Source organism: Podarcis erhardii (assembly GCF_964252035.2).
Source record: "Podarcis erhardii genome assembly, chromosome: 11".
NCBI lineage: Eukaryota > Metazoa > Chordata > Lepidosauria > Squamata > Lacertidae > Podarcis > Podarcis erhardii.
Genome location: NC_138501.1, coordinates 8116174 through 8143431, shown reverse-complemented (window position 1 = coordinate 8143431; position 27258 = coordinate 8116174). Strand labels below are relative to the sequence as shown.

The 27258-nt window shown below is 39.1% G+C and overlaps 1 protein-coding gene and 1 long non-coding RNA gene across 12 annotated transcripts in view; one reads left to right on the top strand and one right to left on the bottom strand.

The window, feature by feature from the left end:
* Positions 1–24411, bottom strand: part of AOPEP (aminopeptidase O (putative)) — a 193032-nt gene extending 168621 nt beyond the window's left edge. For 8 of the 11 annotated variants that reach the window (XM_081880963.1, XM_081880969.1, XM_081880970.1 and 5 more), the window contains exons 1-6: positions 22637–23216; positions 20235–20363; positions 18142–19122; positions 10855–11021; positions 3832–3988; positions 1054–1302 (exon numbers count right to left, since the gene is read on the bottom strand). In XM_081880963.1, the coding sequence (XP_081737089.1) occupies positions 1054–1302; positions 3832–3988; positions 10855–11021; positions 18142–18950 (1382 nt within the window). In that variant the 5' untranslated portion in view covers positions 18951–19122; positions 20235–20363; positions 22637–23216. Of the gene's footprint in view, positions 1–1053; positions 1303–3831; positions 3989–10854; positions 11022–18141; positions 19123–20234; positions 20364–22636; positions 23217–24320 lie in introns of those variants that run through there. The other 3 variants (XM_081880966.1, XM_081880968.1, XM_081880967.1) reach the window with 3 other exon arrangements.
* A 339-nt stretch (positions 24412–24750) lies between these two features.
* LOC309352560 lies at positions 24751–26947 on the top strand. Its single transcript, XR_014161373.1, has 2 exons — positions 24751–25478; positions 25549–26947. It is a non-coding gene; the product is annotated as an uncharacterized lncRNA (long non-coding RNA).
* Positions 26948–27258: the final 311 nt, after the last annotated feature.

Genomic DNA, 27258 nt, shown 5'->3' with positions numbered 1-27258 from the left:
TCATTTGACATGGTTTTATTGTACTTTCTAGGTACAATATATATGCATTTATCTATTGTAAACCTCTTCGAGATCTTTCAGTGCAGTCTATAAATGAAAATAACATATAAATCATCATCTGAAGGGGAATCTCCTTGTTTACAATACAGTGCTATTAGTAGTTCTGTCAAAATATGGAAAAACCCAAGTGCTTATTAGGACATAACATTTCAAATAACCCAATACTGCCACCAGCTACCAGTATTAGAATCTCGGAATCTCTTTGGTAAGTATATAAACAATGCTTCCACATATCCTTTCTGTCCTCGTAACAGCTCCAATGGGAAGGTCTATTTTGTGCTCCCTTTTCAGAATTCCCTGAATAGCTCTTTTGTGTCTGCAGAGCCCAAGAAACATAACTGATGGTCTATGTGAATCATTTGTACCATCCATTAACTAGATTCCTCCAGGGTGCTCAAAATCAGAACAGGATCTCTTTCACTTAAGAGGCTCACTACCTCCAGACTACACGCCTATATTTTAAGGGTGTCATTTGTGGCCTTATGTTTTATATTTGTTCCCATAAATCAGCTAGCACAGCACACTGTTAACACCAGTGGAATAATTGGTATCTATCATTGCTCTCCTTCTGATACATATGTTGAAGGAAGATATTTCAAATATAGTAATTTACACTGCAGTTAAACAGTTGATATAGTCATTGTTTATATGCCTATTATTACATTTATATTCCACCTTTTATCTTACCTGGCCATTAATTAGCCTCCAACAGCCAAAAGGTAGTAGACATGGTCCTTGCTATCTCCATCGGTTCTCTTTATCTTAACGCAGTCATAATTTTCAAAAACACATTTTTAATTTCCAAATGGCTACAGCTGAACTATGATTTACTACTACTGTTCTTGCATCTCCTGAAGTACAGCAGGTATGACAAATATAGATAGGATTTTAAACAATGCTCTTCTGCCTGGTAAGGACAACAGAGCAAGGTAGATACCGAGAAGAATTAGCAGATGAATAAACATGCATGGAAAAATAGAAAAATCTCAATACCTGGCCATTCCAAGACTGGAAAAGTTGGGTGGAACAATCAAGACATCAAGCCTAGAAAAGGGATGGGTACCCAGGAGATTATAAGCAGCTGAGAGACACTGAGGAATCAGTTGCAGTAGAACCTCTTCGCAGGATTTCTTAAGGCACTGAGGAGCAAAGACACGATGAGGAATGACCACCTGAGAAGTGGCAGCAGGATCTTGGAAGCGGCAAGGATATGGCAGATGACCACAAGTCTGTTCTAACAACCTGAAATTGAAAAATAATATATTATTTCTAGTAAATAAAGTTCTGAGCATACTTAGGTAATGCAGCTATGGATAACCAGAAGTGGCCTGCTGCATTAGGAGGACCAATTCTTTTCTCTGGTGGAAAAAAAATGGGACTGCCACAACTATTGATAGAAAATGGGATGGCATGGAAATATGATGCTCTTAAGAAGATTCAGTATAAAGATTAACATTTTGCTGATATTCAGGGTTTCTGCTGAAATATTCCCTTCCACATCAAGCTGGTCTAGTGACATGTGGCTTGGCTGACTTGCTTGAGTCTGCAGGTCTGTAGGAAGGTCTCTGCTGTACAGCCACTTTCCAACTATTATATATCCCACAACCTTGAGAATATGTTTTAGTACTGATTAAAAAAATAAAATAATGCTCAGTGTCATTAAAGGGGTTCAAATATTTGAAGACCTGCAAGTAATAATGCCATCCACTGATCCATGTTGGTTCTCACACAGGTATAAAGTAGTTAATAAAGAATAATACAAGAGAAAAAATAGATGAAGCAAAAAAATATATAAAAAAATCAGGCATATATCGGAAAAAATAAAGATCCTAAGAAGAAAACTTATGTTTACTTTAATCAGTTGGAATGACATCCTTCACATACTACAAAAATATCTCCCTTCCTAATTCCTAGTTCTTCAGGCTCATTAGGTACTAATGTAATGTAGGCTTGAATATAAATTGCTTTTGAGTTACGTACTTTTGTAAAAGCTGAGATCCAGCTCTGAGGACTTTTCAGTAGTTCCCTTAATGCAAAAAGTGAGGTTTTAGGGAACAAGGCAGAGGACCTTCTTGATAGTGGTGCCCGCCCTGTGAAACTCCCTCCCATCAGATGACAAGGAAATAAGAAACTATCTGACTTTTAGAAGACATCTGAAAGCAGCCCTTTATAGGGAAGTTTTTAATGGCTGATGTTTTAGTGTGATTTTATAATTTGCTGGAAGTCGCCCAGAGTGGCTGGGGCAATCCAGTCAGATGCACGGCATATCTGAGACTGAGGCATCCCATGAGAACCATGTCTAATACTTTATAGTCCAATGCAAATTGTTGCACAACTGACCATGATGGTGTTTTCTAGGTTTATGCCTTTCATGTTGATTCATTTGCTGCTTATCACAGGCTAATGCCCTGTTTCCATATCCTTCTAAGCAGAAAGCTTCTCCTGAAAGTTAATCCATATGTATCCCTGTTGCACTTCTTTTCTTAGCCTCTTCCTTCATTTGATCACAAAAGGGACATTGCTCTGAATAAATGACTATGTGGATACATATTTCTGTTTCTAGGATTGTTCTTCTTCAGTCCAAACATAACTTCTAGTTTTTTAAAGAGCTACCCTATGGGTAAAAATTATGATGTACTTCTGTTCCAGGGCTACAGAATTTAAACTACACATCTTTCCTTTCCATATTTACAACTTTAACAGCACTCAAATTGCTCATTTATCAGAAAAGGAGGGTGGTTCTTCTTTATTATTGCCAGTACCTCCATGCTCTGAAGAGAACATGAATACGCTAAACATAAACCATCTTAACCAGGGTTCACAAATCCATTTAAAGCTGTTGTTAAGGTGGGAATTCTGGTCAGCATTGATGCAATTAGAACAGTAAGGCATAGCTAAAGCAGACATGAGAAAGGAAAGAGTGCAGAGCTCACTCCTGACTCTTAACCTGTTTATCATCTGTAGAATATTGGATAATAAATTCTTATTGCGTGAAGATGTTCTGAATGATGTTTCTAATCTTGAATAGTATACAGTCAGAACATATTAAAAGCAATGTATTTCAAAATCCTTTGAACAAAATCTTGCCATGAAATTGATGATCTGTTACAGACTCAAAAACATTAAAAACAAATGTATCACAACTGCAATATGTTTGTCTGTGAGCCTATCATACTACAAATATGTGAACAAACAGCAACTATTAGAAACAGGATACTTAAGACATAACTGAATTGGAAAAAGGATGGAAAACATGGGTAGAAAGACATGGTACTGCTTCTCTGTGAATTTTAAAAAATCCAGAGTTAGAGTCTCAGAGAGTAGACTGCTACTGAACTAAAGGATGCCCACTTAAGGAGCACCTCCTTAGTATTATGAATGCAAATAGAACATTTGCAACCATACAGAGGTTAACTGTAGTGTTTTGTTTTGAACAAAAGCAACTTAAGTGATTTAAAAACAAGATTATAATGGATTATAATGAAGACAAAAGAATAGTTCATAGTTTAGGAGTTCACTTTTCACATACTTCAGCGAATCCATGTAGAAACAAATTCTATTACTCAAAGAATGCTCTCTCTTTTTTCAACGTAAGTAACATGCCTTTGCTCATCCTTGCCCATTGGAGTAATTTCTCTTATATGGTTTCCCTTTGCTTTGATTAAACATGTTCTGCTATTGTTCCTTGACTATGATGACTCATTTTCTTGTATAACAGAAATAAAATGGAATGCTCTCTAAAGTACATATTTTTCATCTGTAATCACCGACCTGACATCCGCCTTTGACAACAGTGGAAAGAGCCCATCATTCCTCTGAACATCAGTTGCGCAAGTTTTTCTTTTAACTTCTGCCCAGCATCCTGCAGCAATAGTGAATGTAGATGCTGGCATTGGCATGGTCACATAATAAAACCAATTTAATACACCTATGAAAAAAAGAGCACAAGTTACGCTCTGCATTGGCACTTGAGCTGCTAAATCCAACACATTGTTCTCTGATTCGACTTCCCACCAAGCCTGAAGGTTAGATTTCTTGTTGTTATTTTATTATTCAACCATACTGTTTTTAAAAGATCATACTTTATAAATAACATAGAAGTTATTTTTTCTACTATCCTTTCACTTCATGAAAATATTAGGCAAAAGTGTCACGGTAGCGTTCACATCTCCACAATCAGACCTGTTTCCATTTTAATAGCTTTGGTTCTATAGAAATAATCCAATACACTCAATTTGATAGTAAGGGCTGAATCAAGAAGAACTCTCTAATAGCTTCCTTTCTATAGTACGGTTGAATTTTAAACATCAGGTGTAACTATTTCTCAAGCATCATCTATCTCAGGTATGGGGAACTGGATCTGGCCAGCTAACCAATTGCTCTTTGAAACTTGTCTTTGTACATAACAGATGAAAGGAAGCATGGGTTTTTCCTTAATCTTGAGATCCAGTAAACTGGGAGGAACCAAAGTAGTTCTCAGTCTCTGAATGCTGACAGGTCAGCTCTGTTGTCCTTGAAGCCTGATGTCCTAGTTCACAAATGCATGACCACGATCACTGAAATACCAAATGAAGACTTGCACATCTGAAGCAGCTATCACAGATCCAACCAACACTACAGACAGGGGTTTCAAATCACACAGTGATTTTCAAACACAATCAGTATATTGTGCAAGCAACTTATACGTGCACATGTGAATTGGTTTCGACTGAACTTCAACAGCTTCAACACACAGGTCCCAAGACTAAAAGCATTTTGCTTTACCATATCTTCCCTCATTCATACTTCCCCCAAATTCTACAAAATAAACACTGGGTGCTTCCAGACTGTCAATATTTTGGGGCAGGATTCAAGCACTTACTGGCAATTGTAATTGATTAAGAGGTCTAGCAAAACAAAATCATTTCTCAAAAAGATTTGACTTCTTGAGATAAGGAATGTGATGAGAATATGTCCTAGAAATTGGAATAAAAAAATGTCATCTAACCTCTCCACAAACAAATAAGAATAAACCCTCATTAAATAGCCAGTGTAATCTAATCTCCATACAAACAAATCATGATGAATGCTCAGTGGGTTGCCTGGAAGTGGCCACAGTGGCAATTTTCAAGTCAAATAGTAAACAGAAATTATATGAGAGATAATAATTGAAGAAAAATCATCCAAACTGAGAGTCAATGATCCCAAACAAAAAAGATGACAAGGGAGAAAACTGTATAAAGAAAACAAAAAATAGGGATACACAAACAGAGGGTTTAGTACTTAAACAGTGGTTTAAGTACATAGCTTTGCAAACAGTTTTAAAAGAACAGGATATATTTACCAATCCTGCACTACAGTGTAATGAAAACAGTAAAATAGAATGCAACACCTAGGTTGCAGGCAGCGCCAGCAACATTAATCAGGAGTGAAATTGCAACATGTGAAGTTTCATAAAACAGCTGTTTCTCTTTTTATCTTTTTCTCTCTCCTCAAGAAGAGATTCCAGAGAAAAGCTGCTTACATACTGCATACCACCACCACATCTGCTATGCACTACTCTATCATTGTGGCTTAGAGACAGAGCTGTGAACCAGGAAGTCCCTGGTTCAAATTGTTCATCTAATATAAATTACTAGGCTGCCTTAGGGCCAAAGTAGACAGAGACGTAAAATGGAGAAATGTCCCTATATTCACATGTGTGCACAACATTTGCTGCATATAAGAGACAGCTTCCCCTAATTCTAGATATAAATTGATAAATAAATGTGGATTCTCCCATCATGCCGAGTTTGACTCTTGGGTAAGTCACTATTTCTCACCGTCAATTTTTCTTCTGAAATACAGTGGTACCTCAGGTTACAGACGCTTCAGGTTACAGACGCTTCAGGTTACAGAAGAACCCAGAAACAGTATCTTAGGTTAAGAACTTTGTTTCAGGATGAGAACAGAAATCGCACGGCAGCAGTGCGGCAGCCCCCATTAGCTAAAGTGGTACCTCAGGTTAAGAACAGTTTCAGGTTAAGAACGGACCTCCAGAACGAATGAAGTTCTTAACCCGAGGTACCACTGTATGGGGATAATTGTTGCTTAATTATGTTAATGTTCATCTCAGTAAGGATTACTAAGAAAATGCATATGAACTGTTGTGAACACTTTAAAGTTATGAAATGATAACTACGATTTAGGACTATTCCTATTGACACAGAGACTGGGACCGTGAGTTTGTTCACCCTAGTAGGAGTGCCCTGAGCAAACCTTGATTCATGTGATTCTCCCCTCAATGAAAGGGTGGGTGTAACCCTTCCTAATTCCCTCTCTCCCTTCAGCCCCCTGTGCCACTGGAAAATTTGCTCTGCAGGATTGGGGGTCTGAAGGACAGCATGAGAAGAGGCACAAGGGGAAGTCAGTAAAAACTGACACTCTCCCTACCCTTCAAGCAGTGTGATCCTTCACTGGATCTCGATCCCTTCATGAACGAAGTCCTCTTGTGAACCCAGCCCTTCCATTTACAGAAGCCTTGCTATGATCCAAGCTATAGTTTATTATTATCGAGGTTCTACAGGATTCGTGGATTGTAGCAGCTGTAGTCCTCACCACAGCTAGAAATTCTGAAACTATGTTCACATACCTGTGTTGTATTCCTATTGTGCACAATATTTCCTGTAACTACAAAGGATTCAGTCATTTGTCTATTTTCTTTTGCAGTCTCATTAATCTCTCATTTTAATTCTTATTATTCTTCCTTTTATTGTTTCAAAGAACTCACTGAACTTTCAAAAAATTAACTAACTAAACTTGATTGTCTTCTTCTCTGTTCCTGATGCAGCTTTTCTCTTTTCATTGCCTTTCTGCCCTTGATGTTAAATTCTCATCTCCCTCTAGTATTTTTGGTGCTATTGTCTCAATAGTATGCCCTTGTGTGGCTCCCTTGGACACAGCACCACCTAGGGTGGAAATGAAAGAAATATTCATGGAAGCAATGCAAATTTCCATGTGGCACTGAAATGGTCCAACTGGTATGCAGAAACACTGGCAAGACTTTGAACTGTGACTCAAGTTTCCTGCAGTTCCTACAGCATGTTTTAAACAAAACTTTGCATGTAAATAACTGGTGGAAGATTCCAATCTGTTCACAAGCTATGCAGAAATATATTATTTGAAGCAACATTATTTATACATTTGGAACAATAGTGCTATATGTGAAAATAGCAATCTAAGTATATTATTGCAATTTAAATTGTTTTAGGATTGATCATAATATCTTTTACATCACTTATTCTCATCGAAAACACATTGAAATAGATTTGATTTAATTCAATGGTTCTTGTATATGTTTACCCGCCATGTATCATCCCCTTCAATTAATGATATTGCTGACTTTGGTTTAAGTTTGGATTGTTGCTCCCTGCCTTCAGAATAATATTGAAAAAGATTTTACATTTTCTTTTTTTAAAAAAATCCACTAAAATATTATATTAATCTGACACTGAAATTAGCACTGATTTGCACAGAACATTTTTTAACCAAATTATTAGCAACATAATGCCAGAATTGGTTAAACTGCTAAAATATGTAGCATTTCATAAACATGATTTCAGTTACAGAAATCATTCACATACATTGTCACCATAGATCTTAAAGAGTTTGAGGAAGGTTCTAAGATTCCAGTTATAAACACCTATATGTGGAAAATGTCCAAAATGAACTTAGTGGGATTTACTTCTGAGTAGCATGCGTATAATCAGGATAAGAACAGTTAAGCACATGGGCTAGATCTAGACATGCCAGAGAAGTGATTCAGTTAAATGTATTGTAAACTCATACAGAGAAATCCACTAGGGAACGATGGCACTCCACAGTGCCATCTAGTGTCACAGTGTTATATCACATATAAAACGCATATAAAACGCTTTTTATTTACCAATCTAGCTGAGTCCTTTGTATATTGAAAAGCCTTCTAGAAATTATTGCAAATAAGCCGCTTTGAGCATGGTTTTTGTGTGGGAAAGTAGCATACAAATAAAATGAATGAATGAATAAAATCCACACATACATCTTATAAAACTGACATGACACATTCTGCCCAAGCAGAAATTGTTATTGTGAGAAGGCCCACAATATGCATCTTGGAGTGCACTGTTGTTTTTGTTTAGGAATGGTCAAATCACTGTATTCCCATCTTGTGCTCATTTTGTTTAAAAAAGAAGCTCCATTTCATCCCATTTTTACATAGACAAACAGTACTCATGAGATGGTCCAAGGTTTGCCTTTGTCTTCAACATTCAAAGCTATGTAAAGCAGCTCCATGGCCATGCACTAAGATTTTTCTTTTTAAAATGTTCCCAGGAAGTGAATGTACAACATAATCTACAGCCCCTTCCTGGCAAATTGCTTCTCCCCTCTCTACCCAAGTACAGTTCCACAGAAAGGGGCTGTACATTATGATACACAGTCACTTCCTGGGGCAATATCATATGAGACTTTTAACCATGCAGCCCCGGAGTTGTTCTAAGCAGTTTAAAATTTAAAAAAAACCTTAAAAGGAAGGGGCAGCCCTTGGACTACCTCATAAGTACGGCATCTTTGCATGGTTTATTTTGTTGATTATGCAACTTAATCCACAGATCTATGTTTTGATCCATACACAAATCTGAGGAGGGCAAAACAGGAACCTTCATTCAAAAATGCAGAGCAAACTAGAATCCTCTGCAACTCTAGTTTTGCTTTTCTAAAGAATATTATTGCCATCTGTTTTTTTTTAAAGTTGCATTTAATTGTTTGAAATTTGCATTTGTATTAACTTTTGGGAGCCATATTTGGAGAATTTTCAGTCAAAAATCAGCACAGAAATAAACTATAACTAATAGTCAGGAAATTGCACTCTAAGACTTCTAGGTAGCTTCCGAGCAACATACAGAGGATTGCATCTCCCTATTTCTGTTTGTAACATGCATCTGGGTTTCAGTTGGTTAAAACTAATAAAGCAATAAATCTGGCCTGGGAGCAGTGAGAAAGAGTAGAGTGGTTGAAAACCAGGACAGAAGGTGCAGGTGATGATTTTTTTCTGTGCCAGATCCAGGCTATTCCATCTCTGGGAGAAAGAGCAGATTAGGATCTGATGGACCCATGGTTGGCTTTACCCATAACTTTTGTTTTAATGCCCTATGGTGGCTACCACTGGCAATATTGTCAGCAGTAATGTTCCATACATTGAGCTTTCCACAGCTGTACTGGGTGCCTGCACAGCTGCTGGAGCCCCTACCCCACTCCAGTGGAAGCCTAAAGATGCCAGCAGATAGCTGGTCCACTATAGCCTAACCATCACCCCTCCCCGCAGCAATGATCAAGGCATTTGGATTGAATTTTAAAGTCAGACAAACTGGTTCAATGCCTACACCAAAATGGAAAAGCAGAAATGAGCCTTGCACATTTCTAAAAGATTTGCTAAAACAAAATATATTTCAAAATATATTTCAGTCCAAAGATCTGCCAACCCAACACAAAAAAAATGCCTTTAGGCGGGCCCAGTGCAGTATCCACTACAGTGGTACCTCGGGTTAAGTACTTAATTCGTTCCGGAGGTCCGTTCTTAACCTGAAGCACCACTTTAGCTAATCGGGCCTCCTGCTGCCGAGCACGATTTCTGTTCTCATCCTGAAGCAAAGTTCTTAACCCGAGGTACTATTTCTGGGTTAGCGGAGTCTGTAACCTGAAGCATATGTAACCTGAAGCGTATGTAACCCAAGGTAGCACTGTATAAGAATATTTTGCACATTTACTTATTTGGCACATTTTTTTCATGGTTCCTTCCCGAATTTATCCTTGCAGTAACCCTTTTAGGTAGGTTAGGCTGAAAGACCATGAGTGTCCCAAGTTACCCAGTGAGCTTTAGTGGTGAGGATTCAAACCTACATCTCCCCAGTTCTACACCAATACTTTCTATAAACCACTTTGAGGCTTATTCTTACAATCAAGCAGTACAGTGGTGCCCCGCAAGACGAACACCTCGCAAGACAGACTGCTAGACGAAAGGGTTTTCTGTTTTGGAGGCGCTTCACAAAACGAATTTCCCTATGGGCTTGCTTTGCGAGTTTTCTGACTTTTTTCCCCTTCCCCCCTTTTTCTAAGCCGCTAAGCCGCTTATCAGCTGATCCGATAAGCCGCTAATAGCGCTAATCCGCTAAGCTGTCAATGGGCTTGCTTCGCAAGACGAAAAAACCGCTAGACGAAGAGAATCACGGAACGGATTCTTTTCGTCTTGCGAGGCACCACTGTACTGAAAAATTATGAAATGAAATAATATAAATAGTCTGATCACTATATTATTAATGAATATTATTAATTAATATATCACTCTGATTTCATCCACAATGTAAGAACATCATTCCAATATCACAAGTAAACACAGTCACAAACATTTTAGATCAGGATTTCAATATCTTATGAGTTGTTCTGATACATGAAGATATTATTGTTATTAGTCTCTTCAGCTAAGTAAAAGGATAGTAATGCGTTTGTGACATCTACAAAATTACTAACTCCTGAAAGTCCAAGACTTTGCAAAGAGAGAAAGGGATTAACCAGGAATGAAGGCATAACCAGAAGAAACAGACCAATAAAGGAATGAGACATGTAAAAGAAAGTAGAATGCAATTGGCACCAGAAAGAGGCGGAGTCAAAGCAAGGTTAATTGAAAAGGAGAGCCTGGGAATTTTAAAGGACTACTGTATGGACAGAAGCTCTGTTCTGATATAAAACACTTATTAAATGTCATTTTGTAGCATACATTCAGATGGCAAATACATGCTGTACCTTCTTCAGATCCTGTTGGTTCCGCTACATTTTCACCACTCATTAAAACAACAAAGCATGCATCTGCTCGGACTGTAGCTTGCCATGTTGACATGGCAACAGGCGGTTCTTGGCATGGAAAAAGGGCCCTGTTGTTTATTGGAGACCCCGCTGTATAAACACATGGCCTATAGGGAAGAAAAAAAGATAAGAGTAAAGTAATGTACACCAAACTGCAGAAAACAGAGTTCCCAGTAGGAATGGAAATTAAAAGTATCAATACACACAGTGCATCTCGTCTCCTTCTGTCCTCAGAAGAAAGAATAAAAACACTGGATATTTTTTTTATGCATCTTTAAATGCAATTTAAATAACGTCTGGGTTGCTCTTTCATTTCTTGGCAACCATAAGGCATGACAGAAACACAAGACATATTTGCTACAAAAGAAGAACACCTTTTCACTACTTTGAATCATGTCATAGTACAGAAATATCCACGAACTGATCAAATATCAGATATATATGATCCAATGCCACTGATATTATGGAAATATCCATAAATTGATCAATATTTTATAACAAGAAAATGCCTGCCATTAAGGCAGGTTTGACTGGCTGTGTGAAAGGATGGTCTGGCTGCTGTAGTGCAGTTCTCCAGCGTGGGAGCACAGTGACTATCAGGGCAGTCCACACATACAGTGACACGGCAGCTTCCTGCAGAATCCCTGTCACTGAGGGTCAGCTCACCCAGTATTAGTGAGGGAAGGCAGGCTGGGTCCACAATGGTTTCCCAAGTCCAGCACTTTGCTTTCCGCACACTAGTGAATGGAAGCCACCCACATATGTAGAAAATAGACAAAGGTTGTATTCAAGGAGTTGTTTGGAATGGGGGCTAACCCTATCCTAGCCTCTGGCCTGAATGGTCTGAACTGGGGCAAGTATTGCCACCTTTCTATCAGCATAGGTCCACCTGTATGGCACTAGTCTGGATTCAGATTTTTCATCAGCATGCCAGCCTGGATTAAACGAAGCGTGGTTGACTAATAGACCAGACACAGGATTCGGTTTTTGTACACATGACAGCTAGAATGTTGTTAATTCTCTGAAATGAGTAGTTTACAATCTAATTAATTTATTCTGGTCACACTTCTTTCCAGAGATACAGAAAGTCTATTCAAATTTTCAAACTTTCGCATATTAAGTACAAAATTTTAAATGAAATAGTTAGAAGCTGCACGGCCCAGTGACCTTTTATTTCTGTCTTCTCAAGACTTTTACTGCAGTAGCCCAGCAGGGCCCACTCTTTTATCATGATATTCACTGAAGGGAGAGGAAGCACAGCCAGACCACCTGTTACCTGACGCATGCTGTTATCCTTCCACACAGAGAGACTTTAACGCTAGAGCTAAAAATATTCATAAGAATGCCACTCTTCTCTTTTTTAAATCCTCACAAACTCTAGTGGGAAACGTCCACCTATTCACCAGACTACACTACATTAGGCAGTGATTTAATGAACTGTTAATTCATGGAACAGAAATATTAGACTTGTTAAGTCACTTGTTAACTAAAAGGTCTCCAAGCAACCTACCTTTAAAAATATAAATATACAGCATCTTGTTTCAAAATCATATAAAACATTAACATTTTCAAACATCACCTACAATTCATTACACTCACACCTCATAACAGCCATAAGAAGCTTTGGCAGCACACTAACAGTAGGGCAAAATCATCCCAGTCCATCAGAAGTCTGTGAAAAAAGCTAAGTATTTACCCAGCACTGAAAATATGTCAACAAAGGCATTAGACCTCACTGGGTAGGACATTCCATAGGTAGGAGACAACAACTGAAAAGGCCCTCTCCCTTATTAACACCCTCCAAGTCTCCCTCAGAAGAGGGATCCAGAGAAGGACCTCAGAGTGCCTGGGTAAATGACCCAATAACATGTTTAGACAGCTCCATGGTTGTCAAGGTGACCATGACGTCCCAAACAGCCCCTCTGTGTGATGGTTGACATTAACAGTCTTAGGACCTCTTAATGCAATGTCAGATATCATATGTGTCAGCTCAGGTAGGGAGACGGTTGGGCAGTAGAGTGGGCAGTACACCAACAGTATCCCCAATCTGCCTCATTAGTCTAACACAAAGTACAAACACTCCAGAAAAACCAAAAAGATGGAAAAGAAACTGAAACTCAATCCAGATAAAACTGAGGCACTGTTAGAGGTTCCCTAGACCGAATGGATGGGAGGTTGCCTGCTCTTGATGGGGTTACAATTCCTCTGAAGGAGCGGGTACGTAGCTTGGGAGTATTCTTCACTCATCTGGTGTAGCTTGAGGCGCAGGTGGCCTCAGTGGCGTGGAGTGCCTTCCATCAGCTTTGGCTTTTGGCCCAGCTGTGCCCCTATCTGGACATGGATAGCCTAACGCTCTAGTGACCTCTAGGTTTGATTACTGCAACACATTATATGTAGGGCTGCCTCTGAAGATGGTCTGGAAGCTTCAGCTGGTGCAGAACTCAGCAGCACTGGGGAAGACGGTTTGAAAATATTACACCGAACCTGGCCCAACTGCACTGACTGCCAATTAGTTTCCAGGCCCAATTCAAAGTGCTGGTTTTAACCTAAAAATCCTTAAATGGCTCAGGACCTCAAGGATAGTCTCTGCCCATACAAACAGTCCCAGACTCTGCATTCATCATCTGAGGCCCTTCTTCATGTGCCTCCTCCATGTGAGGTCCAGAGGGTGGCAACGCAAGCATGGGCCTTTTCTGCAGTGGCTTCCCATTTGTGGAACCCCAGGGAGGTTCACCTGGCACCTTCATTTTATATTTGTAGGCGCCAGTCAAAAATGTTACTCTCCAACCAAGCCTTTGGCTGATTAATATTCTACAGCCTTTTAAATGTGTTTCTGGGAAGGGTGGTTATTGGGGTTTTTTTCTGTTTACTTGTGTTTTTACCGTGTTTTTATTCTGTGAACTGCCCTGGGTTCTTGTGATGAAGGGCAGTATATAAATTTAATAAATAATAACAGTCACGTCAGCCCAGAAATTTATCTCCCCCACCCCACTTAGAAGTCTTGGCCTCAAGACCAGTGGTTGCAAATCAATTGGGGTTGGTCTTTCAAGGAATATCCTGCAGCTCTCCTCTCCTTGTATGGAGAGCAGCAGTAAATGCAGTCCAGGAACAGATGAACAAAACCAAACCAAACCAAAACAAAAACCCTGCTTTGCACATTTCCTGCCAGTGCTGGGGGTCCCAAAAAACCAAACAGTCAAACAACTTACCAACTTTACCAGTGATGTAGGGCAGAAAACTTTCCAGTGCTTTATTTTTCTGCGAATACCTATTCATTAGCAATTATGAATGGATGCCAACCGCAAATGCCATATTAAGCAAGCTTGGCAGTTTCATTGCTTTTAACTTTTACTAAACACATGTAAAATAAACATGCTGCATTAAATCACCCTCAGAAAAGGTTCCAATGCCAAAATGAAAAATTTCCCATGCAAATTAACTTATGCAGATTACCCTAATTCAGGTTTTTTTCTGGAAAACCCACATCAATGAGCTTTACTCCAGCAGACTTCACCCTTATCCTACCAGAGTCAAAAAGTGTTATGATATAACTTTATGATTTTGCTATATACAATGCTACTTCTGTATCTTCCTAGATCGCCCTCGCAAATCCACATTAAAAGAGCCCTTATTGGTATGCAAGTTTTCTATGTGCATGTATTTTCATTTAATGGAAGTTCATTCAGTAATGTGAGCTTCTTCCAGAAATATGAAGTGATAGAACTCAAAGGAAACTTTACAATGCAAAGGAAAATCAGCCTAGTCTTTTTTTAAAACAACACTTCAGGGACCACATATTAATACATTCCCACACAGTACAACATTAATTTCTAGTTTGGCAGACCCTCTGTGCTAGAAAATCCTTAAAGTGGCTCCAGATATACAAACTTTTGAATCATCCCCAGGTCCTAGTGGAAAAATTCCATGGAGTGTGTACACAGCAATAGTTTCGAATATACTCATCCAAATGTAAAATTATTAATTAATTATTAATTGTTATTGCTGCTTTAAAAATAATTTACCATGTTGTTGCCTTTATGGTTGTTGGTTTTAATTTAACCACTTTTCAGCCACAATGCCTCCCAAAACAATAAAAATGCATAACTTTAGTGGTACCTAAGTGGGAGCTTTATTGTAAAAACAATAGGTGACATCCAATATCATATAAATGGATTTGTGTGCTTTTGCCACACGACTTTGGGCCAGATTCAACTAAGCTGCACTAGTCCTAGTAGCATAATGGGACTCCCCCACTTTCTTCCCTGTATGCCCCCCACCATCCCCAAATCTGTTTGGGAAGCTCAGGAAAAACTACAGAGCAGAGTACAGCAGGCAGCAGAAGAGAGGAAATTCTTATGTCAGGCAGTCAAAAAATCCTTTCACTGACAGCATGATCTCCTTAGTGTGAAGCTGAATTTCACCCTGTGTCTTTCTCTCCTCCTCACTGCAGCTCTCCATGCACCCCCAAAATCCTCTCTGAAAGATTTGAGGACCCTTTAGAATGGGCTTTGAGGATGCATTGAGAGCTGCAGAGGAGAGAAGAAAAAATCCAATGCATATGTAGAAATTCACTGGGCAACTGGGCAAGAATCATTGGATGTAACTTAAAAACAATGTATGTTGAAAGCAAAACAAATTCCTTCCAGTAGCACCTTAAAGACCAACTAAGTCAGTTCTTGGTATGAGCTTTCGTGTGCATGCACACTTCTTCAGATACACTGAGATGGACTTCCATTTCATGCGGCTCAATGTGGTGCCTTCCATAGTTCCAGTTACAGATAGGTAGCCGTGTTGGTCTGCCATAGTCAAAACAAAACAAATTCCTTCCAGTAGCACCTTAAAGACCAACTAAGTCAGTTCTTGGTATGAGCTTTCGTGTGCATGCACACTTCTTCAGATACACAGTGTATCTGAAGAAGTGTGCATGCACACGAAAGCTCATACCAAGAACTGACTTAGTTGGTCTTTAAGGTGCTACTGGAAGGAATTTGTTTTGTTTTGACTATGGCAGACCAACACGGCTACCTATCTGTAACTGGAACTATGTTGAAAGCATTACTGTAAAAAGTTTCACTCTCACGCAACAGCAACTCACCTTAACAGGCAAGGGACTCACATCACTATTTACAAAGATTTTTCTGAGTTTCTGCCACACACAGACACAGACACACACAAAGAGAGAGAGAGAGAGAGAGAGAGAGAGAGAGTGAGTTCACTATTAGCTGTAGCAACTCATAATCGGTAAGGGAGGATGTAAAAGCAGTGGGCAGAATACACCATTTCTTACTCCAGCAACAGGACTATGAGAATGGAACAAAGTAGTGCTTGTCTCCTCCATACATCCAAGCTTGAGGTGCTTGGCAGTTCAGACAGGGACAAAGTGGTTGACCCCCACTGACATGGAAGGAACCAGAAAGAAGGCAATGAAAATATAGTTACAGTGTGCAGATAGGTGATCACAGCCACATGTGTAAGTTGCACTCTGAGCTTTATAGGCAAAATACAGATTTGAGGACGGTTTATTTCACTGTGTACTGTGGCATAATTCAGAGAACTAATACAAGCACAATCTAGGAGAAAGGAAACTTTTCTCTCTTGTTATTGCAGAAACACTACTGGACAATATTAGCATAGGATTTTTTAATAAAAAGCGAGCAAGTCATAACAGAGGTCTGTAACTATCTGTTCCACTTAGAATTCCAGGACAACCCCAGCTTGCCACAAAGTATATGTGGGTAGTACAGAGCACATCTCAGAAGAGATAAGTGCTTCCTAGCATAGAGCTTATCAGTAAATGAAGTTACCACTATAGTATGCTCATTTACATGTTACAGTGGTACCTCAGGTTAAGAACTTAATTCGTTCTGGAGGTCCGTTCTTAACCTGAAACTGTTCTTAACCTGAGGTACCACTTTAGCTAATGGGGCCTCCCGCTGCCGCCGCCACACAATTTCTGTTCTCATCCTGAAGCAAAGTTCTTAACCTGAGGTACTATTTCTGGGTTAACAGAGTCTGTAACCTGAAGTGTCTATAACCCGAGGTACTACTGTATAGTCAAACTAGACAGTAGGACTCATGAGTTATCTCTCCATGGGTTTTCAAAATGGCAAGGGCAACCACAGGGAAGCAATTTGGATCACGGCTGAGGAAAGGGGCATTAACTCTTTTTCTTATACAATTTTTCCAAGCTAAATTGCCCCATCCTTTTCTGAAGTTGCTGCTTGTCCATGGGACAAAACATACAGGTGCTTATATGTTTTGTCCCAGGGCAAACAGCAGCTTCAGGAGAATAGGAATTAGGAAAATGGCCCCAGGAGAGGGAGATTAAGCTTGCCCTTCCCCCAGTGCTTATCCTACATGCATGTATCCTTTTAAAAATATGGTCATAGATTTCCCTCGGGCTTGCCCAGTTGCACTCTTAATAAAGGATTTTTTTCTACATAAACAAACATTTATTTAATAGCCCAGGTGTCAAGGGATGAAAAAATACACAAATAAAAGGCTTGTCTCTTGTAATCTACATTAGATTGACAAAACAGCCAAGAGCCCAAAAGCTGTCATTAGATAAGGTGAGCCAAATGACAACAGAGAAGTAGACAAGGTGTGTGGTCCAGGAAAATGATATGCTACATATATTTAAGCTGTTTAAATTCTTAAATATTTCAGATTTTTACAGCTTTAGGCTTTCAGTACTACTAAATATGTTAATATTACATATTATATTGTTTATATATGGATAGAAAGATAAAATTGCTGTTTGGCTTCTGCTAAGCCATGTTCAGATTCAAATTAAAATAAGTTTTTTTTTCACGTTAAAGAAATTTACAAAGCTACCACATCCAGAACATTTTAACTTACTATTAACAAAACATATTTTGCCTTCACTACAAAAGGATTTGTTATATTAACTCTTAACTCTAGCTAATTAAAAAAAATATATAGTAAAGTGAAAATGCTTTACAGAATATGTTTCTCTCCAATACCTTTTATCCAAAATGCACCCATCAATTGTTCACTGATTTAAATATTTAGACTCAAAGAAATGCATTCACTTGTTCCAGACTTAAAGTGATATAATCCTGCTACACTTTCATGAGCACTGAACTCTGCCTGCTTTGTTACCGGTCTGTCTGAATTCAGCCTCAAAATGATTGTTATTTATAATTCAACTCTGCCCCATCCGGCACAGAACACAAGTATAGCAGAACACCAAAAACTGTTGCATACCCGTCACATTGGTCTGTAGTCCAGCTCAGTGATTTTCCTTCTGGCTTTGTTTTGTAATATATCCTTATGGCATGAGGGAAATCTTTTGGCAGCTGGACACCTGCTTTCCTGATCTCCAAGCTCCAAGTGCCAGTAACAAACAGAAGCTCTCCACAAGCAGGTGCCTGGCTGCACAGTCTGTAAAACTGAAGCTGATCCTTCCAATAATCTGCAGGTAATGTCACAAGTTCATGCACAATCTGATTTCTAAGATCCCTTGGATCTTTGGAAGCATCCATTAACTTGGCAGAGCTGGTAAATTTCTCAATGCCTGGAACTACAGCAACATCTACCTCTTCGACCTTTAACACAGATAAATCACAGCAGTCCAGGACCAGCAAAAAATCTTCACTCCCATGAATCTCAATGTCACAGCAGTTTTTTGAACTAGAAATCCCAGAAGCCCGTTCCTTGTTGCCATGACTACCGTTTTTATCAGAAGTATCATTTTCACCTTTACTACAGACAGCAAAATCATTACATCCACTTTTAGTTGAGCAAGCACTTGCATTTGGCACAGGAACATAGCAGGCTTCAGGTGCCTGAATACAGCAGGTTCCATCTGACTGTGAATGACAAGCTTCTTCCACCTGTTCACTGTCTCCTTTTCTGCAACTGCTGTCAGTGTCAAAGAACAGAACTATAGTGCCACCAATTACATGGCTTTTTAAGTCCACATCCAGATCCAACACATAATGCCTTACCAGCATGTGGCTAGTATTTGCCATTAAGGGCAAATCATCTTTGGTAATGTCAAGCTCCATCTTCATATGCCAGACTTCTATACAGCCACAGTCACTTCTCTTTTGTAATCCTTGTTTTTTCTTAAATTATCTTCCCAATCGCCAGTATGCTACGTTTTCCAGTTTTCACAAACAGCTATTACATCAAATAATGTGTTCTTTATATGACGAATGGAACCATAACAACTTGTATTTTACCCTGTGAAGAAGAAAGCAATCAACTGTCAGGTGTCAATTTAAACAAGAGCTATAAAAATGGAACCAGCCCACACTGAAGGTTATTGTTAAATAATAAATATTTAAAGAATAGATATTAAATTTTGCTATTCATGTGATATATACCAACCATGCAATCTGCAGAAGAATGAGTTCAGTGAAGAAAATTAAAAGGAAAAATCATCTGCATTAAAAATAGGGAACAAAAAGTGAAAGAGAGTGAAATATCATGTCAATTGAATATAAGAAGCCTCAACAATATAACAGCACTAACATGATCTTATTGCTACAAACCTACAGAAAAGTTGAAAGTATTATTGCTTTTCCGTTTTCAAGAAGTGAAATGTATCATGCCTAATTTCTCATCTCAGAATGGCATTGCTTATTATTGTGCTATGAATCTAAGTAACAAGCATGACTGAAAGCTAAATGGCCTCACGTGTCTCATACCTCAAGAGAGCAATAATTTAATACATACAATGTAACTCCAGGGATTAATGTACTTTTCACATTAGGGCTGCACTCATATCAGCACTTCTGGTAAATTACAAGAAAGTCAGTCAATTTACAAGTAGTGCATTATAAATATTCTTTTGAGATTGCTCATGGAGATTTTTCAACTTCATACTTAAATACTCCAGGTATATAATTACATCTTAATAGCTAAAAAATCCATTAACATTCTGAATCAGAAACTTCTCAGAGCAAACAAAAGACTACCATTCATATTCAAATACCTTCACACTGAAGAAAACATAAAATAAAATTCACCAACACCAGTTGTGATAGAAAGCAGTTTTTCATGATTGTACAAAACATGTATTTATTACTCTTCACACAGTAAATTAAAAATTGCACACCATTACTGAGCTTGTTGTTTTTTCATTATCTTCTAATCAATACAGTACTGCATTCTTTTTTCTATTTTCTAAGGTAGTATGAAAGAACAATATAGTTGTTTTAATAAGGCATAAACTAACACACACATCATAAATACTCAAGTTTGAAAGTCTTGGTGACAGTCTTCCAAGGCAAGGACATAGTGCATGAACAGTGTTTCCCATCCACAATTAGATCAGTTTTCTTTGCTATTACCTTCTTCTATGTAAATAAGGATGATACAAAACCAGACCCATTTAGAGTTAAAATAACGATACTACTCATTCCATGAAAGCAAATCCACTGGCTGTTGATTATCAGACAACATGATTTTGTTAAATGGATCTAAAAACAAAGAAAGGAATTGCTGTCAGTATATCCCCATGCCTTTATTCTTTGATTCACAATATTTTAAAGCAGCTATGGCATCTGTTCATGTTTTGTCATTATACCAGACTCTAATGTAATGATTAGAGGAATTAACCAAATTCAGAAGCACAAGAAAACTGTATTCTCTAGCAAGCTGGTTTTACAAAGCACAGGGCACTTAGTACAGTATACAAATCAATAAGATGATTTTAGACATTGCTACATGCTGTTTATTACTCTAATTAAGATAATTAGAAATGTTTATACAGTTATGAGCAGCAAAAAGCACGCTCTCATATTACTAGGTACATATTTGTTTTTCTGCCCTGAACATGATATCTACGCATTAGAAATGGTACTTCTCATGACTATAACTATTACATATGTGTACCTACGTGAACAGCAAATAGCTAATCTGAATGTAGAAAAGAAATAAGAGGATATAGGAGCAGAGTTATAAAAAAGGGAAAAACTGACTTTGGAACTTTTTTAAGCACAGGGAAACCAAAAATTGAGCTGAAATTCTTGAGAAATGCAAAAGGGTGGCTCTATGTAATTAATTTACAGTTCAGCACTGAAAAATGAGCACCCATGGATTTGTTTTCAATCACTTTTGGCAAGCAGAAATTGAAACCAGCTTACAAATATACAAAATGATAAACAAAATTAAAGTATGTTTAACCCAAACATTACAAATGGGTTAGATATGAAACCATGAATTGAGACCTTGGAAAATGTTCTGTAAGGATGCATGCTACACTTTAGATTTCATAGTCACATAGTAAGGTTGTTTGTTACATTATACCGTTGCTTATTTCCAATTTATAACAACTATGTCCTAGTTATGCCACAGACAGCCAAGTTACTATGTTGATATTGTTTGTTGCCCTGTTGATGCTATCTGGCATTAGACAGAATGGAACTGCTTCTCAGGGGCCATATGGGATTGTGCATGTATGAATCCCAACCATAGGTCCCAACCATATTTTAGTATTTGTATAATGTTCTACGTATCCTTGTCAATAACAATGTATTGTATATTGTCTCCATATCATACCCAGAAGGGATATAACCTTCCTATTGCTGAACACTCAAATTATTACTGTTGGTAATTTAAAACTCTATTTAAAACACTTTCAAAGCACATGGTCATTGGAACTTTTTATAAAAAGCAATGAATCCTTGCTGGTATAAGAGAAAAATAGATAAAGAGATTTGATAGGTAGTTTAAATTAATAATGCACCAAAATAAAACATCATTTCAAAAAGGACAAAGCCTAAATACTAAAATTTTACAGGAACCCATTCAAAATTATAGGCAATGATGTAGTAAGAAAAGTATTTATTGTGTAAAAAAAAAACTTTCGTTTTGGAGCCAGTCCTATGACAAAGTTACCAGTATTCAGTGTGCTAGTCCTGAGCACTACCAAGATGGTGACTCGTACACAAGATTCCTACCAGGTTCTGGTGGGTCATAACTGTACCCTTTGAGAATGTGTGAGTTAAGAAATATTGAATGTAGTATAGACTGGAATAGTGTTATAAAGTATCATAAGTATAACAAGTTGACAGGTAACAAAGCATAAAGAACAAGAGAAAAGGTGTGGAAAGTGAAGATAGAGAAGGTAGAGACAAAGACACTGTATAAGAAATACACTCTATAGTCAATACCTATACAATCATCTTGAGTACATGTGAGGCTGCTGCTGGTAGCACTGTTAATATGCATGGGCCACCTTCAGGTAGATGTGGTATATGCAGCCACCAAATCTCACTCACTGGTAGAATTTCTCAAGTCACTACTTATTAAGAAATCTCACAACACAATTACCAAGATTGTGTGCTGACACAGTTATTTCTGAACCAACTCTAAGATGCATACTCAAGAGCCTGGTTTGCACATCATGCTATACCAACATTTTGTCTGTTCTTGGCTATAGCTTGTGGTTAGCCTGAAGGGAACTTAACCATGAGCCCAGGTTCAGATGACATGCTAAGTCAAACCTTGGCTTAGCTCAGTGTGCTGTGGCACCAAAAAGGATCAGAGAGTAGCAAAGCGGCTTTGTGAGAACACTCACATTTGTGCCATGCCATAGTTTGGCTTTGAGTGATGGATAGAAACCAGGCAAGTTCCTTCAGAAGTAAGTCCTACTGAGTTCAATAGGATTTATTCATAGGCAAGAGGTTACAGGTTTGCAGCCTTAAAACTGATTAGATATCAATTATTCATTTCCATATTTTTACCGCACCTTTCCATTCCAATGGAGGGCTTCAAGCTTCTTAGATCATGCAGAAGAAAATCCATAAAATCACAACAAAGCAAAGCACTAAAGCACTTAACATCCCATTAACCACTTCTGTTGAACTCACTGTCATTAAAAGAGAATTTCCCACATGCTCAATGCATTTTTGTGTATACTAATTTAAACGATGCCAGCAATACTATATACACAAGAACACAGATGAATAATCATCCTGATATCTCCACAATCAAAAGACTTGAAACAGTGATAAAATAATTCATAATTTGCCCTCATATATTCAATGCACACTCATGGGTGAAAAGGTGGGGGTTTTCCCCAACAAGCATTAGAAATTTCATGTATACAGCAGGGGGGATAAAAAGGGACAGGTGCTTTGTACACACTGAAAAGACGTGACATGTTTAACTGTACAACAGGGTGGGGTACTGGTGCAATGCTATGCATGTTTACTCAGAAGGCCCTTCCCTGAACCTTACCCCTAGGTCAGGCATGTCGAACAGGTAGATTGTGAACTACCAGTAGATCACTGGACATCTGCAGTAGATCACTGGTAGATCATTGGCTCCCCCCATTTTACCTCCTCCCTGGAAAAACTCAACAACTTTGACCTGAACCCCCCAAAAGGGGGTAGATCACTGCCAGTTTTTAACCTTGTGAGTAGTTCGCAGTCTCTTGGGAGTTGGCCACCCCTGCCCTAGGTCATGTGCCTACACTATGGTTGTATTCTTAGGCCAGGGCTGGCTTTAGGTTTGATGAGGCCCTAAGCTACTGAAGATAATGGGGTCCTTTATATGTCCAGCTGTCCTTTGTCAACAACAAATTGTCGCTATTTTTTGTGTTGAATATATGCTATATGGTAATTTATGGACCTAATAAAGCCATTTGCGCCCACGCACCCACACACACACATATATATATATATATATATATATATATATATATATATAATCAAAGTAATTGTTGAACTGAAATACAATTAAGAAGAAGTATATGGGGGGGGGCAAGAGAGTGGGACCCTAAGCTATAGCTTGTTTAGCTTATACTGTACGGAAATCCAGCACTGTCTTAGGCTGCAGTCCCAAAGCCACTTGGTGCTGCTACAACAAGGCAATTGTGGGGCCCTTGTGGCCCTCTACGCTGGGGGACCACGACTCTCTTCATCCCTTGACCACCGGGCTGGGCTGACGGAAGTTGGGAGCCCAACAACATTTCGAAGAAGCACGTACAAGGGTCGCCCCCCCCGCCCCCCCGTTGATGGCCTGGGCGGTATTAGAACCGTGGGAAGCTGTGCGTGTATTTCCAGGTGAGGGAAGAAGCCGTGAGGAGACGGCAGCCTCGCGGAAGCGCCCGAGGAGCCACACGGCAAAAAGGGAGCGAGCCGCCGCCGCCTGCCTCACAAAGGGAGTCGGAAAGTCGCCTCACCCGGCTCGAGCGGCTCCCCTCAGGGCTCTGGAGAGAAGAGGCGGGAACTGGCGGATTCGGGAGGGGGAAAGTCGCGGCTGGAGCGAGGGGGGTGGCGGCGGCGGCAGCAGCTACCTCCCCTCCCGACCCCGCTAGTTTCTCCGCCTTTCCTTCCTCTCACCCCCCCCCCGCTCCCCCGCCGAAAGTGGTACAGGCCATGGCAGCGAAGGCCCCGCGCCCCTCAGACCAGCGCGTGCCTGTTGTTTACCTGACGCACCGCCGAGTTCTGCGTTTGTTTTTCCCACCCCGGCTGCGACGGCGAGAGGCGGCGCCCGGTGACGTCATCGGCGCGGGCCCGGGGCCCGGGCTCACCTCTTACCTGTTTCGCGGGAGTAGGCCCGCCCGCCCGCCCCGGCACCACAAGATGGCCCTTATTCCGTCCGGGGAGCTTTGCTTACGGTCCATCTGTGGTGCAGGAGGGGGTTTGGAAGCTCCCCGTGACAGCCCCGCCGCGCAGGGGAGTCCGAAAATGCAGGCAGCTGTGCTGATCCGTTTATGATGCATAAACATGACATAAAAATGCCCGTTTACTATGGAAGTAAAGGTCCTGATTGTATAGGGCCCAGCTGGTGAAAAAGATAGGCAGAACAATATAACACAACACGATGGCCAATAACAATGGCACTGAACGCTATAAACTAATACAAATGATCAGAAATTACAACCAAAGTCTCCAATTTTTTTTCACCAGTTGCAGTAGAATAATTCAAAAGTTTGATATATACATAATCTGTCACCAAATATCGCCGGTCCTGATCAATTCTTCATCAGCCAGTCTTGTAAGAATTAATATGAGAAGGCTGCAGTTCAATTTCTTAACAAGTCAAATCTTACATGTAAGCAGATAAAAACGCTGTAGAATATATGCTCTGGATCAGTGCTCATATGATACTGTAGTCACTGATTGCATAGGTCCCAGCTGGTAAAAAAGATACAGCTTTAGCAAGTTCAGGCTGAAAGTCGGCCTTTAGCTTTTGGTTCCACATACAAACAATCTTTCAGATAAGGGTTACTATTCAGATCACCAGCGTCAAATAGAAACCACATGAAAAATTATCTTCTGTTCCTTGCTTTTCTGATGCTGTTTGTACGCTTTCTATAGACATCCATGCTTCCTCCTCTCAGAATACAAGACTTTAGTATTAAAAACAACTACTGTTTGCACAATTGCATCTAAGCCACTGTAAATCTCAGTAGATGGATCCAAAAGAAATTTAGAAGAAAACAAGAATCAGGCTCATGGCGTTTCTTCTGTTGTCTTCCTCCTTGCAGTTGTATGGAAATAATGAACATGCCTGTATACTAATGTTAACAGATCTGCAAAAAGAGTATGTTAAAATACAGTTTTCATCATGCAAGGATCAGGGTGGGTAATGCTTTCTGCCTAAGAATGTTTTATATAGTTCTTTTTATCAGTCTCCCTTTTCATTTCACAGTTGGGGCATATACACATAGGGTAAACGATTTCAGCACCTGAAAATAGAAGATGTCTTTAACCAGCAGGGTGGAACTTCTCAGCAAACATCAGAAACAGTTCTGAATTTATACTTTAAATATTCATAGCTTAACAGAAAGGAAAGGCAACAGTGACCATTAATGCAACAGTGCTTATGTGTGTCTCTAAGAAGAAAATAACATGTGAACCTAAAACTGCATTTGCAATTATCAAAATTAGCATGCTTCAGATATTTCAAATAAACAGAGCATTGCTTTTATTTCCATTAAAAAAGGGGGCACTTGGATTTGAACCAGGGACCTCTTGATCTGCAATCAAATGCTCTACCACTGAGCTATACCCCCTGCTCCTTAAGTTCTGCTCTGTAAAGCTAACTCATTTTCCCTGCATCAGAACTGCAGTGTTCATACTATTTCCTGACATTTAGAGAAAGTACACTATGATTCATTTGCATCACTTTAAAATTAATTGTTTCACTTACATTTCTCTAAATGCTTCAGTGATTTATGGAGTAGGGTAGACTAAAAATACAAACTACTCGATTTTACATCATTGGAAAAGAATGATGGGCTGTCCTGGCAGTGAAGTCCCCACCTACCAACCTCCTGATATTTCATCAGCCAACATACACACAAGTTTGTCTTTGATAATATAGCAGAAAGGAACTTCCTTTTCCCCCCTTTTTCCTTTTTTTTTAATGACAGCTGAGATTCTCAGGCAGCTGAATTCAGTAACCAATACAACAACAAATAAAAGTGCAAAATGTTGTACAGTAGTGTGGTAGCGTGTTTCTGTTCAGGGTTCTAGCCAGCAATGCCCTCTTCCAGGATTTTCAGCACACAAACAGGAAGAGGGGGGTGAAGAAGGCAAGGATTATGTCAGCCTAAGGCTCATATATGTAATATTTATATAGATATTTATTTACTAACATCTCATAAAATGTGAGGGCAGTGTACAATAATGTGTACACAATGAATCACTGATACAGTTCAGAATGATAATTAAAATGATTAAAACAATACTAGCACTTATGAAAACAGCCATATTTAACATTCCTTATTCATGGTTTGACATGATGTCTGAACTAAGCCATTATATACAAAATCTACACATGAATAGGTTTACTTTTCCATATGCAGCTGGCAAGCACATGGGCTCTGGCTTTTCAGTGGTGGCCCCACAATTGTGAAACGCTATCCCAAGCAATATTAGGCAGGACTCATCGCTGGATAAACCTTGGCTTGCAGAAAATAATTGTGGCTGGGTATCTGATTGTGTGGCCAGGTCTTGGTTACTATTTTATGCTCCATTTTTTATATTGGATTGTTAGTTATAATAATATAGGATTGTATTATGAAATTGTTTTCCTACAAGTTTTTTTTTAATCTATTCTATTTTATGTGAAATGTCAAGGGAGGTATAGGAATTTATTAAATAAATAAATTTGTATAGTCTAGACAATCAATATATTCATACCTACTCTGTGCATAAAGTCTCAAACAATTGAGTTTTAGAATACTATACGCCGCTGCAGCATAATCTAACACTCAGCCAGAATGAGACACAAGAATACTCAGCCCTCCAGTTACATTCTGACACTTGCATAACAATTTGTACATCTGCACTACATCAAAATTTACAACTCCCTCCACATGTGTAGCACAGTCAGCTGTGACAAATTATAATATGA